This window comes from Peromyscus eremicus, chromosome 1 (genome assembly GCF_949786415.1).
Source record: "Peromyscus eremicus chromosome 1, PerEre_H2_v1, whole genome shotgun sequence".
NCBI classification, from domain to species: Eukaryota; Metazoa; Chordata; class Mammalia; order Rodentia; family Cricetidae; genus Peromyscus; species Peromyscus eremicus.
The window spans coordinates 169,861,721-169,874,393 of record NC_081416.1 but is presented as its reverse complement, the minus strand read 5'-3'; the positions used below and the strand labels follow the sequence as shown (position 1 = coordinate 169,874,393).

Genomic DNA, 12,673 nt, shown 5'->3' with positions numbered 1-12,673 from the left:
CTTCCCGAGAGCTACTTTCTGTATTGTGCTTTATTTCTTCCAGGAACTTTGTTTCTTCCTGAAGTTTCCAAGACCTCTGACCTTCCCACCCGGAGAAAGTCGCCACAAGCTACCACCTCAGCCCTTTTTGGAACAGGGAGGATCCAGAGCCCCATCTCCCTGCCCCCACCCTGTTTGTAGAGACAAAGTCCTCTGCCACCTCTCAGGGCCAGGCCCCAGAGGGGCGAGTGACCTGGAGCCACCCTCCTGGTGAGGCAGGCCTGTGATGTCGCCGCCGCTCGCTCGAGGGTGTAACACTGGCCCAGGCCTCCCCTATACTGATTCGTGCACCCAAGACCCTCGGCGCCCCCTGCTGGCAGCCGCGCTCAGCAAGTGGAGAAAACCTAGGCCTCTCAAATCCTTTTTTTTTTCCACGTGTATTTTTCGTTTTTTAAGTTTTTTCTGTAAAATGTCCCGGTTCTTCCATAACTTATAAACATGATTTCTATGGAGGGGCGGAGGGGAAAGTGACCGGCGGCCGGGCGCTCCTCTGCTGCCCTCGGGAGGACAGGGACGTCACATCGCGTCTTTCGTCCCAGAGCCTGCCAGCCGCCTCTGCCGGGGCACTCCTAATCGAGTGCCCTTCCGATTCCAGAACTCCCTCCGGGACCCCAGGCCCCCTGGACACTGTCCCCTGGCGCTGGGGATCCTCGGGCGTAGGGTGGGTCCCCTCCTTCCCGCTGCCCCGACCCCAGGAGGGAGGGAGAGGAGGGGAGGGCGGCCGCCCAGTGGTGGTCTGCAGAGGAAGAGCGAGAGGGCTCAGCCGATGGTGAGGCCAAAGCCGCACAGGAACTTATTCTTGCGGTGGTTCAGGAAGGCGCAGAGGGACAGTGTGAGGGGAAGGGGCGGCAGCTTCTTCTCCAGCGTGGCGCCCACAATCCAGTTACTGTTCACAGAGCCTGTGGGCCAAGAGTGGGGTAGAGACTGGGTGGGTCGGTGTGCATGGTCCCCTCTGGGTAGCCACAGCAGACCTTTAAGTACATGCCCTGTCCGGTCAAGCAGCTCAAGCAGCTCCTCGGGCCTGCTCCTCTACAGCTCTGGGGACCCCTGGTCTCCGGGAATGGTGCATTTCCTGAACATACAAGTGCATGAGACCCTTAAGGCTTGGGCGCTAGCTCAGCTATCCCCAGGTAAAGGGACAGAATGAACTGGACAAGGGCGGCAGGGCTGGACTCAGTTGGCTCTTAACTGCAGGGGACTGTGGTGATGGGGTCACAAGCAGACCCCATCATCAACCATCATCATGGGCCCCAAAGTGAACTATGGCCATCCTAAACCCAAGTTTGAAAAGACTGGGTTACTACCTAGAACGAGGTTCTGGACCTGCAGGGCACTTTCTAGCTCACTGTGGGTGGGACCACCCGGGGGGCAGTAGACCTGGGCATATAACAAAGCAGGCTGAGGAGGCCACAGGGAGCAAGCCAGTGAGCAGAGCAGCACCTCTCCAAGCAGTCTGCATCAGCTCCTGCCCCAATTTCTCTCAGTAACACGAGTATGACCTGAGAGTTATAAGCCAAAATGAGCTCTTTTCTCCAAGTTGTTTATGGTCATGGTGTCTCATCACAGCAACAGAACCAAACCTAAGTCAGGCAAGAGTGAATGGGGAGGCTCCCCATGTTGCCTTTCAATTCAGTGCAAAAGGGGGTGAGCTTGCTAGATGAGCTGGGGAGGATTTAAGTGTGGCTCCTGATATCCACCGGATGTGCCAGGGTGGGCCCTGAGTCACTTAAGGTGTACAAAGGCCCCCAGCACACAGGCAGCTGAGTCACCTCTGGTCTGTGCTCCAGGAGGGAAACTGAGGCCTTCCTTACCTTTGAAGAGGAAGTTGGCCTTGGGCAGGTCCAGCTGGTACCCAAAGGAGGCACTGGTGTCCTGCATCCTGGTGCTGGCCTCGAACTCTACACCCACCTGCAGCTGAGGGAGGGAGGGAGGGCCCGGCACACATGTGAGCTGCCCAGTGGGGCTCCGGGGTACACCAACAGGACCAGCCAACCTAGGTACTCGCTCCAGCTCACCTGGTCACTGGCTCTGTGGTAGTAAGTGGCATGCATGCCTGCCTGGCCCAGTGTTACTGTTGCCAACCAGTTGTTCACTAGGAGAGCAGAGATGGGTGAGGCTGGGTATCAAGGGGATGCGGGCATCTGGAAACCCACAGCCCCTCCCTCGGACCACAAGTGCACCCCAGGCTCACGTGTGTATTTCCCAGCTAGAGACATTACAGTGCCCTCTTCTCCAGGCCGCCGGTGGTAGACGAGCTCTCCCCCCAGGGCCAGACACGGCGTGATGCTCTGGAGATAGTGAGCCACCAGGATTCCTGCAGGAGGAAAGGGTGTCGGACTCCAGGATCCTGACCAGGCCTGGTTTCACCTCAACCCAGGGGCTCCTCCCACTAAACCTCACAACAGTTCACGCCACTCTGGGGCTCCTCCTGCCCTGCCTCTCCTGGCCTATGACCCTGTACAAACAACCAACAGGCTCCCTAAGGCAGCAGAGAGGAGGGTGGGATCCCAGGACCTGGGAGACAGAGGAGTTCCAGGCCAGCCAGGAGTACAGTGATCCCCTTTGCAGAGGAGCATCTGGCAGAATAGCGGCAGGGCAGTCCTGTGCCAGGACTGAGTCCCCACAAGACGTGGTTGGGGGGGGGGGGACCCCCCAGAGTCCTAGCCAGGGTCTGGGTGTGCTCTGAGAAGTGTGACCATGGCTAGGACAGAGGCAGGTACCACGGGCTCATCAGCTTCAGGACAGGATCAACCCAATTCCAGCACACCTCTGACCACCATTATCAACCAACCAACCGAGAGGAAACCGAGAGCCGCGGTCCTCTGAGTGGCCATCTACACACAGCAACTTCAAAGTAGAATCCCCCTCCCCCACAGCTGTAGGGGCTGTTGGGAATAAGTACTAACCCATCCCCAAGTGGGTCTCTAATAATCCTTAACTTTGGGGTGCCACTGTCCCCCACAAGTCATTTCTGTACGAACAGCCTCCTCTATCTCCTGCACAGGTACAGCCTCTCCAACAGACCCCACAGCCCACCCAGGTGTAGCTGAAGTTTTTCTCTCTGGGTCCCACCAAGCCCCAGCAGTCCTGTAGCCCACTTATAAAATAAACATACAGATGCTTATATTATTTAAACTGCTCGGCCATTAGCTCAGGACTACCATTGTCTAGCTCTTTAGTCTTATACTCAGCCCATTTCTGTTAATCTATATGTCACCACGTGTTCTGTGGCTTTACCTGCTGCCTTTACATGATGTTCCCTGGACGGCAGGCTGGCGTCTCCTCCCCTCCACCTTCCTGTTCTCTCAATTTTCTTCTCTGCTAGTCCCGCCTTTACTTTCTGTCTGGCTATTGGCCAATCAGTGTTTTATTTATTTATTTATTTTTTCCCAGAACTGAGGACTGAACCCAGGGCCTTGCGCTTGCTAGGCAAGCGCTCTACCTCTGAGCTAAACCCCCAACCCCCAGTGTTTTATTTATCAATCAATCATCCACAGCACCCAGGGGCTAGGAGTTATCACCAAAGCACAAACCCGACCGTGTTTTCTCCTGGGAACCTGCCACAGCTCCCCAGTGCCCTAGGAAGATCTGAGACCCTCACAATTACCTGTGGTACCCTATGGGTTGGCCCCAGCTTCAAAATAGAGCTTTGTACTCTTATGTGACACAGCCAGGCACTGAAGCCTTCCCTCAACCCAGCTGGCTAAACATCTACAAGGCATGCTCTAGACCTGACCCTCTTTAGTGTGTCAACTGGTGGACCTGTCCTACCTAGCCCTCTCCTAATGAGCTGAATCTGAAGTCTCTGAATTACAGCACTTCCTCTTAGGAGTTGGTAGCTTTTTTCTTCCAGTCAGGAGCCCAGTGCATGGCCCTCCTGCCTCAGCCTAATATATAGCCAGATTATAGGTAACACCATAGCCCAACTTTGGCTTTTTTCTGGCTTAAAATTTTTCTTTTTCAGATTTATTTTATGTTTAAGGGTGTTTTGTCTGCACGTGCCCCTGCGACATGCACATGGTACCCACCGAGGCCAGAATAGGTTATCAAATTGCTTGGAACTGGAGTTACAGGCGCTTATAAGCTGACATGTAGATACTGAGAATTTAACCTGGGTCCTCTAGAAAATCAGCCAGTGCTGGCAGGTTCTGAGAGGGTCTCATGCCAAGTGCAACCTTAATCCCAACACATGTGACAGAGGCAGAGGCAGGTGGATCTCTGTGAGTTTGAGGTCAGGCTGGGCTACCTAAAGAGACCCCAATTCAAAGGATCTTGCTATATAGCTCTGGCTAGCCTCAAACTCGTGGTGATCCTTCTGCTTTGGCCTCCCAAGTGGCTGGGGATTTTAGGCGTGTGCCACTGCATTCTAGGCACGATTTCATCCCCGCCCCCATGAGTAGCTGTGAAAGCATGGACATGAAGGTGCTCGTGCAAGTGTACATATGTGCACAGGTCAGAAGGTACATATGTGGAGCTGGTTTCCTTTCCTGTTTGCCACAGGGATCAACCCAGGCATGGCCAGCAAGCGCCTTCACCTGCCGAGCCTCCCTGCTGGCCCACCTTCTTTTTCAACCCTAAATGGCCTAGAGCTTTTGAGGATCCTCCTGCCCCAGCCTCCCAAGTGCCAGGCTGAAACAAAAGCCTCTCTAACCCAGGCTGATGTGATTCTGAACTCCGGAAGTAGCCCAGGATGACCCTGGACTTGGGAAAGTGCTGGATTTGGGGTGTGTCCCCGCTAATCGCTTTGCAGGGCTCTGTGCATGCTAGGCAAGCACGCAGGTCAGCGGGCAGGTGCTTTACTATGGAGCCTTGTCCCAGCCCTCTTACGTTTCAGTGGTATTACAGATGAACAGAGCCCATGTCTCAAGCATGTGCAATGACCCTGAGCCCCACTCCAGCCCTTTGAGTCCTGATTCTTGACCTCCTCTATCCCAGGCTGCCTAGGAGGCCGGCCCTTCTCCTACCAAGCTTGTCTGCACTGGTCCCCTCTGCAGGAGTCCATCAGGACAGGAGTGTTGACTATAGCAGCAGTTCCCAAAGGAAGTCTTTCTGCATGTATGAAGATATTTCTGATGCATACAACTTGGAGCACTGGTTAATGGCTAAACATCACCCATTCATGAACAGTCTGGCCAAAGTTACATCCTGAAGCCAAAAGCCCAGAAGCTTTAAATGAATTTCTAGTGGGTACCAGCCCAGAGGTAGAACCCTTGGCCTAGACTCCCCCGGCAAGGGTTTGGGGATGTGGGACAGTGGTGGAGGACCTGCCTAGAACCCCCCAGCGAGGGTTTGGGGATGTGGGACAGTGGTGGAGGACCTGCCTAGCACACTGAGGCCCCGGCTTCCATCTTCAGCACTGCAAATACATAACTGAGTGTCATGAAGCCTGGCACTTCAGAAGTGATCAACAAAATCACGTTCTTCAAGCAAATGGATGAACCTAAGTGGTCCTAAGGGACTAGAATCATCCAAATTGAGAGAGCAGGATTAGTAAGAGCCAAGGTTAAGAAGAACAGGCCCCAGGAAGGCAGGCTGAAGGTCCCACCAGGTCCTAGTCTGATCAAAGCTGACAGCTTTGTCTTTTGGTTTTTCAACAGGGTTTCTCTACGGAGCCCTGGCTGTCCTGGAACTCACTCTGTAGACCAGGCTGGCTTTGAACTCACAGAGATTCCTCTGGCTGCTGGGATTAAAGGAGTGCGCCACTGCCGCCTGGCAAGGAGCAATCATTTTAACTCACTTCAAATGGGACTCGCCCTAGCAGTAACAAATACATTGTACTGTAGTGGGTAGCTGTTCCAGCTTTGACCTGAAAGTACTACCCCCAGTGAAGCTCCCAGTAACTGTCACGCCTACCTACGACAAGCCTGAGGCAGGGCCAAGACGGGAGCCATTAAGACCCGAGGTCTGGATGTGCAGGCTTTCTTGGTTCCTGGTAATATCCTGGATGCAGGAAGGTAGACCAAGTAGATTTCTCCAGAGAACACCACTAGACTGCACTTCACCCCTCCCAGATCCTGTAACCTATCCCTTTACTTGTTATAAGTTACCCCAAATAAACTTCCCTTTTAACTACCTGGAGTTGCCGTAATACTTCCACCAACATTACAAACGCTTGGGGGTAAAATGCCTATTTGCCAGGTATGGTGGTACACTCTAATCCTACCACTCAGGAGACAGGCAGCCAGAGCTCTGTTGAATTCCAGGCCAGCCCTCAAGAAGAAAGTAACTTTTCTTAGGGTGCTGGGACTAGAACCCAGGATCTTGCAAGTGCTCTACCACCAAGCCATGCCCTGCGCACCTCACTGCTGAGTCGAGGCAGGTGTTAAGCCACACCCCGGTCTACACGTGTCATCTTCATGGGCTCTTCATGTGGAGGTCCCTGCTGGGGTGGGCACTCCCCAGAGAGGTGGACTCAGTTCTGCTCACTATCTCATCACCAGTGTTCAAATACGCCGTACGGGGCAGGCTCAGAACACTGGCGTCCAGCGGGTGGGCAGACGGGCAAGCGGCCTCGAGTGCATACACACACATGCCGGCACATACACCAGATAAAGTTAAAAACAAAACCGAAGAGCGTGGACCCCCGCCAAAAGGGTTCCAACCCTGACACACACACCCCCCCCCCACCCCCGTCCTGGGATTACAGGTGTGACTGCACCTGGCTTTTTGTTTTTGAGGCAGGGATTCATGGCTGCAAGAAACTCATGACTGCCCTTCCTTAGCCTTGCAAGTGTTGGGCATTGCTACCCTGCCACCTCTCAGAGGGAAGCATGGGAGACTCCAAGAGACAAAGTCATGTGCCTTGTTGGGAAAGGGAAGCTGGATGAAGGCCTCATGACCACCCGTAAGCCCCGCCCACCTCTTACCTGAACCCACCAAGACATCTGGGTTGCCTAGGGTGACTGCAGCTGTGAAGTCGGAACCCCGGTACTCCCCATCCACCTGCCAGTTCACGAACTTCGACTGCTGGGTCTGTGGGGGAAGGGCAGTGTGAGGGCCATGCATGAGGGAGCGTCTGGGAGCGTGACAGGCCACACCCATGCAGGACTCACCTGGATGGCCATCTTGGACCTGAGGCCTGGGCTCAGCTGATGGATGATCTGTGCGTTGAGGCTGCCACTGTTGTCCATGTCACCTACCAGCACGGGGAACGCCTGTGGGGCAGAGGCAGCTTAGAGGTCAGAGGCTGTGTGTGAAGAACACAGCAGGAAGCCTGAGCAAGAAGCCTGGACTCTGGACACCACACTGGCATCCCCCCTGCTCGGTGCTTAGGCCGTGCCCATTTGGGTCACTTCAGCAACATAGGCGTCCCGGGAACTACCGGACTGTGAGCCCAACACTTCTGTCACCACTGTTTCGTTGTTCTTTTTTTTTTTTTAAGTTTTTCAAGACAGGGGTTTTCCCTGTAGCTTTGGCTGTCCTGGAACTCGCTCTGTAGACCTGGCTGGCCTTGAACTCAGAGATCCACCTGCCTCTGCCTCCCAAGTGCAGGGATTAAGGGCGTGTGCTACCCCCGCCCAGTTGTTGCTTCTCTTTTTGAGATAGGGTTTCATGTAGCTCAGAGCTGCCTCACAGGACTGTCTTAATTAAGGTTTCTATCGTGGAGATAAACACCAGCACCAAAAGCTAACAGGGGAAGAAAAGCTAACTTCAGCTTGCAGCTCCACATCGCAGTGGAAGTCAGGGCAGGAAGTCAACGCAGGAACAGAGGCAGGAGCTGATGCTACTCACTGGTTTGCTTATTAGCCTTTCTCATAGTGCCCAGGACCACCAGCCCAGGGAGAGCACCGCCACAGTGAGCTGGGCCCTCTCACATCCCCACTCACGAACATGCCCCACAGGCCAATCTAGAAGTGGCATGTTCTCAATTCAAGTTCCTCTTCCCAGGTGACTTAAACTAGCCAGCACACTAGCTATGTGGCACAGGGTGTCTGTGACCTCCTGAGTGCTGGATTACAGGTCTAGGCCACCAGCCTGCTCTTTGGTTTGCATGTTTGTTTGCTTATTTACGGAAGGAAGTCTTGCTATGTGGCCTGGGCTGTCCTGCAATTCCTCATCCTTCTGCCACAGCCTCCCCAAGTGCTAGGGTGACAAGCATGTGGCAGGATACTCAGCTGGGCTCTGCTTTCTGACTGACACCACACCCTTCACGGCAGTCTCCCGTTCCTGGTGCCCCGTCTTTTCTGCCACAATCGCATACTTCTCCTCCAACTGTTACAGGCCATTTGCTTCCCATACCTGGGGACTTCGATCTCCAGGCTACGTCACAGTCCAGCTTTGACTGAGATAACCAGCCGCCTCCACTCTCAAAACACATCTCAAGGGGCCAATGAGACAGCTCAGTAGGAAGGTTGTCACCCAAGCCTGAGGACATGGGTTTAATCCCCAGGACACACGAGGTGAAACCAAAGAAATGACTCTTGGAAAGCTGTCCTCTGCCCTCATAGGCCTCCCACACACAAATAAATGTGAGTCAGAGTGCAGCTCACACTCTTTCTGCCTCAGAACACTAGGAGCCTGCTGCAGATGGGCGGTGGGTGCCAACCTGGTCCCCTCACTACTCTAAGCAGTTGCAGGAGGCATGCATTCCCTGACAGTGGTCGGACCTTGCTGATCTGCTGAGGGTGGAATAACGGAGAGTTTAAGTATCAGGCACGGTGGCACACATCTTTAATCCCAGCACTGGGGAGACAGAGGGAAGAGAGCCTCTGTGTTGAATACTAGCCCGGTTTACATAGAGTTCTAGTCCAGCCAGGGCTTGATAGGTAAGAGCTCTCCTACATGCAAGTATGAGAACCCAAGTTCAAATGCCCAGTATTTGCATAAGCACCAGATATGGCTGCTCATGCCCGTAACTCCAACATTGCAGAGACGGTGGGTCCCGTGAACTGGCTGCCCAGCCAGTCCAGCATAAATGGTGAGCTACAGATCAGATGTTTGTTTTGGCCCTTGCAAATGCAATCGCGGGAACAGGCACCTGCACACGTGCATGCTTTACTACACAGAAAGTGCACAGACAAGTGCCGAGGATACAGTTCAGTTGGTAAGAGTATTTGTCTAGCATGCCCTGGGTTTGATCCCCAGCACATGGTTACTTATGCCTGAAACCTCAGCACTTAGGGAGGGAAAGACAGGAGGACTGATCATCCTAAGCCATAGCTCAAGCCCAGCCAGGGCAGGAGACTGTCTCCAAAAACAAAAAACACAACAGGTAACACCAGCAGACTCAGCACCAGTTTCTAGCCCCCCTGAAACCTCCACATCCCACTATCCACCCCCTGCCAGGGCAGCATGAGCAGCACACCAGTAACCATCTGACCCTGTTTTCCTCCCTTGTCAAACCTTTCCGTGGCTCTCCAGCGCCCCCTAGAGGACATCCGAGCACAGAATTTGACATTCCAGGTCCTGTACCTGGCTTGTCCCAACACCTCCTCTCCTCCAAGGCCTCTGAGCCTGTCACTTGTCCATTTATTCCCTTCACGAAGAATTCGCCAGAAGAATGACCAGAAGGAACCTTACCTCTGTGGGACTCAGCTGCTTCGTCCCCACGTACGTGACCCCAAAGTGGTAATTGGACTCCCCAATTGTGCCGAGGGCTACTGTGTGGGTCACCTGGGAGAAGAGAGTGAGTGGTGGGTGCGGTCTTGGCAAGGCTGGCTTATCCACTTGAAGATTCAAAGACAGAGTTTTGGGGATGAAAACTAGGGGTGTAGAGCTGGGAAGCGAACACTGGGCGGCAAGCCACGCTTAGCAGCATCAATGCCCAGGGTACCAACCCGGGGGATAAACAAAACGAACACCAGGCCTGACCTGATGAGATTAAGAGGCTACCAGGGAGACAAGTGGGGCTACTGTTGCACCTCTGCTTGAGGTTGCAGGGTAAGAGGCACCTTTGAATGCTGGGCCCCTAAACCCAAACTTTCCCACTCCCCTTGAATAGTCATCCTGGAATGTATGAGAGTCTTATTGTTCGTTTCCCTTTTATGTTTTGATACAGAGGCATTCCAAGGCGGGTCTGGGACAGGATCTTCCTGCTTCAGCCTCTGCCAGTGCTGGAATCAGAAGCACGGGCCACTGGAATGTTGTTATCTAAATCTTGTTACCTACCCAAAAGCCCAGTCGTTTAAGAGAGTGAGGGGATCTGCTATGATCTCTGGAGGGTCCAGGCGCCAGAAAGACTTACCTGGAAACGGTTACTCAACCCTTTGTTGACTGTAAGTTTGACACCCTCCATCTGAACTGGAAATAGCTCTGCAGGAGAGAGATGCTGTCACCCCAAATTCTCCCCTCCTTCCCTCCCATCCCCAGCTCTCTCCAGAAACTCCACATCTCACGAAACATCCCTCCACTAGAGAAAACTCTGCCTATTTAACAGGGCTAGGCCCTCTGGCTGTCTCTAAAACCCAGTGCAATCCGCTGAATTTAGGGAACTCACTTTCTTGCCAAATTCCTCATCCCTACAATGGGGATCCTTACCACACGGAACTGTTCCAAGTATTTAATAAGTTAACACATATTTTAGTATCAAAGATAAAAGTGTATCTCTCTTATGATCAAAATGATCCTAGGCCAGGATCTAGAGCCCTTTGGTGGCACCCCTCACAGGAACATTGGGGAACACCTTGCTGACACTGTGACCTTGGGCCATAATTCCTTTCCTGATCACACTAAGGAGTCTGGCGGGGTTGGTCCCCGGGGCTCTCAGTGTCCAAGACTTTTCTCTCCTGCTGTGGCATGCTTCCCCAGGGAGTTCACCAACTGATTGCAGTTCCGAAACCCGAAGTTCAAGGTCCCACCGTCGCACCCCATCCTCAACTCCTAACACTCTGTTCAATGATTGTAACCATGCGCGCCAACCCTCCGGGGGTCCTTCCCCTTCCCCTCGGGCAATCTGGGCCCGGCGCCCCTCACCCTTGCACTTCCGGTGACACTCCTCGAACGTGCCCGGGTTGGGAAGGCATCCGCAGCCCCCATCGTCCGAGGCCCCCGCAGCGCCGCTGGCCGCAGCCCCGGGAGTCCGTTCCGAGCCTCGGCCCGCGTTCGACCCAGTGCCCAGGCCGCCCCCGAGCGGCGGCAGCGTGAAGCCCGGCGGCGAAGGCGGCGGCGGCGGCAGCCCGACGAGGGACGGCGTAGGAGGCGGCGGTGGCCCTGCGGGAGGAGAGCTAGCAGCCAGCACGTTCCCCATGGTATCTGCGAGCGGAAAGGTCAGAGGGCAGAGGTCAGGGGCCACACACAGAAACGCACACACGCCCGGGTGCGAACTCAGCCACCTCCCACCCAACTCGGACCCGGTTCTCACTGGCGGCGGCGGCGGCGCCTGTTCCCGGCCTGGGCTCCGCTCCTACCCCGTGCGCTACGCGCAACCGAACCCACTGCCGCCGCCGCGGCTGTCTCCCCGCCCCATGGAGCCCATTGGTTCATCGTCCTCCGGGCCCCGCCCACTACCCTAGAAGCAGGACTTTTCATTGGAACTCTGTCAGGAAGTACCACCCATCTCGCTGAAACAGCCATTTCTATTGGTTCTTATTCGCAATCGGTCCGTGCGGCTTCCTCGCCTTTCCCATTGGCTCGCACGTCCCGCGCCCATTGGTTCGCGACGCCGCGGGTCTGGAGCTGTTTCACTATTTGTCGATACCGTACGCTTCGCGACGCCTACTTGTCCATTGCCCCGCCATCCTCCGGGAGGAGCGGAGCCCCGCCCTAGCAGACGCCGTGACCATTGGTGAGTTTTGGCTCATCCCGCGCGCTGATTGGCTACAGTACGTCTAGTAGGCCGACCTCGGTGACGTTTATGTTCGCTATCTCATTGGCTAAGGTGCCAGGGTCAAAGGACGTGGGTAGAGGTGCGTTGCGCTGCAGACGCTGCTAGGCAGCAAGGTCAGGCCTCGCGCCCCACCAGGCACCGCGGTGGAGGGGCTGGGTCGCCGAGTGGAAAGCCGGAAGTGCTACCCCTTCCCACAGTGCCTCGGGAAAGCCTCCAATCAGTTCTGCGAAAACTGGCCTGCATCTGCTTACCCACAAGGCCAGCCTCCCCCCCCCCCATGCAACAGCTGCCTTGAGCCCACCCCTTTTGTTACCCATCATGCCGTCTGCTCCCGCGTCACTGTGGCTTCTATCTTTGGCCCATTCATTCCTTTCCCATTACCCAGCATTCAGTCCCCCATTCATTGCGCTTCATTTCCTCGACTCGGTTTAGCCCATTTCTGCATGTTCACTCGTACCATCCTTCCGGCCTTTCTCTAGCTAACCGTCTTGTCTCGGAATCTTTTGCCTCCTGGCTATTACCCACTATACCCACAGCCCCTGTTTATCTCTTTGCCTCTGGCTCATTCATTTAGCTACATTACCCATTACGCCTTAGGGCTTCGCTGAAAATATTTTCCCCATGGCCTATTTTTTTTTAATGACCCCCCCCCCCCAGCTCACTATGTAATTCCAATCTGGCCCTGAATTGCAGGCGATCTTTCTGCCTCAGCCTCTCAAGTGCCCTTAACCTATTATTTGCTATTGACTTACTAAACCTAAGCCCCTCTTGGCTGGTTACTGGAATCTTTATGTCTGTTTCCGTGACTCTGAGCTGTTAATCATTAGGCAGCTGTTGTAGCCATTCCTTTCAATACAGTGTGCATGTTAG

The 12,673-nt window shown here is 54.5% G+C and overlaps 1 protein-coding gene across 1 annotated transcript; it reads right to left on the bottom strand.

Annotated features, from left to right (window-relative positions):
- Positions 1–387: 387 nt before the first annotated feature.
- Positions 388–11,452, bottom strand: Tomm40 (translocase of outer mitochondrial membrane 40). The gene is made up of 10 exons (XM_059280516.1): positions 11,339–11,452; positions 10,951–11,229; positions 10,223–10,290; positions 9,559–9,651; positions 7,092–7,193; positions 6,906–7,011; positions 2,231–2,353; positions 2,055–2,131; positions 1,851–1,953; positions 388–938 (listed from the first exon to the last, which is right to left on the bottom strand). Exons 2-10 carry the CDS (start codon positions 11,222–11,224, stop codon positions 799–801), a joined length of 1,086 nt encoding a protein of 361 aa, XP_059136499.1. The 5' UTR covers positions 11,225–11,229; positions 11,339–11,452; the 3' UTR covers positions 388–798.
- Between the last annotated feature and the right edge of the window lie 1,221 nt (positions 11,453–12,673).

Bases quoted from the DNA above. Each gene is read 5' to 3' on its own strand.
- Tomm40 (XM_059280516.1), bottom strand. From the start codon at position 11,224: ATGGGGAACGTGCTGGCTGCTAGCTCTCCTCCCGCAGGGCCACCGCCG. The intron at 7,012-7,091 runs GTGAGTCCTGCA...CTTCCCCCACAG, and splicing joins GGTCCAAGATGGCCATCCAG to ACCCAGCAGTCGAAGTTCGT. The intron at 2,132-2,230 runs GTGAGCCTGGGG...CTGCTCTCCTAG, and splicing joins TCTAGCTGGGAAATACACAC to TGAACAACTGGTTGGCAACA.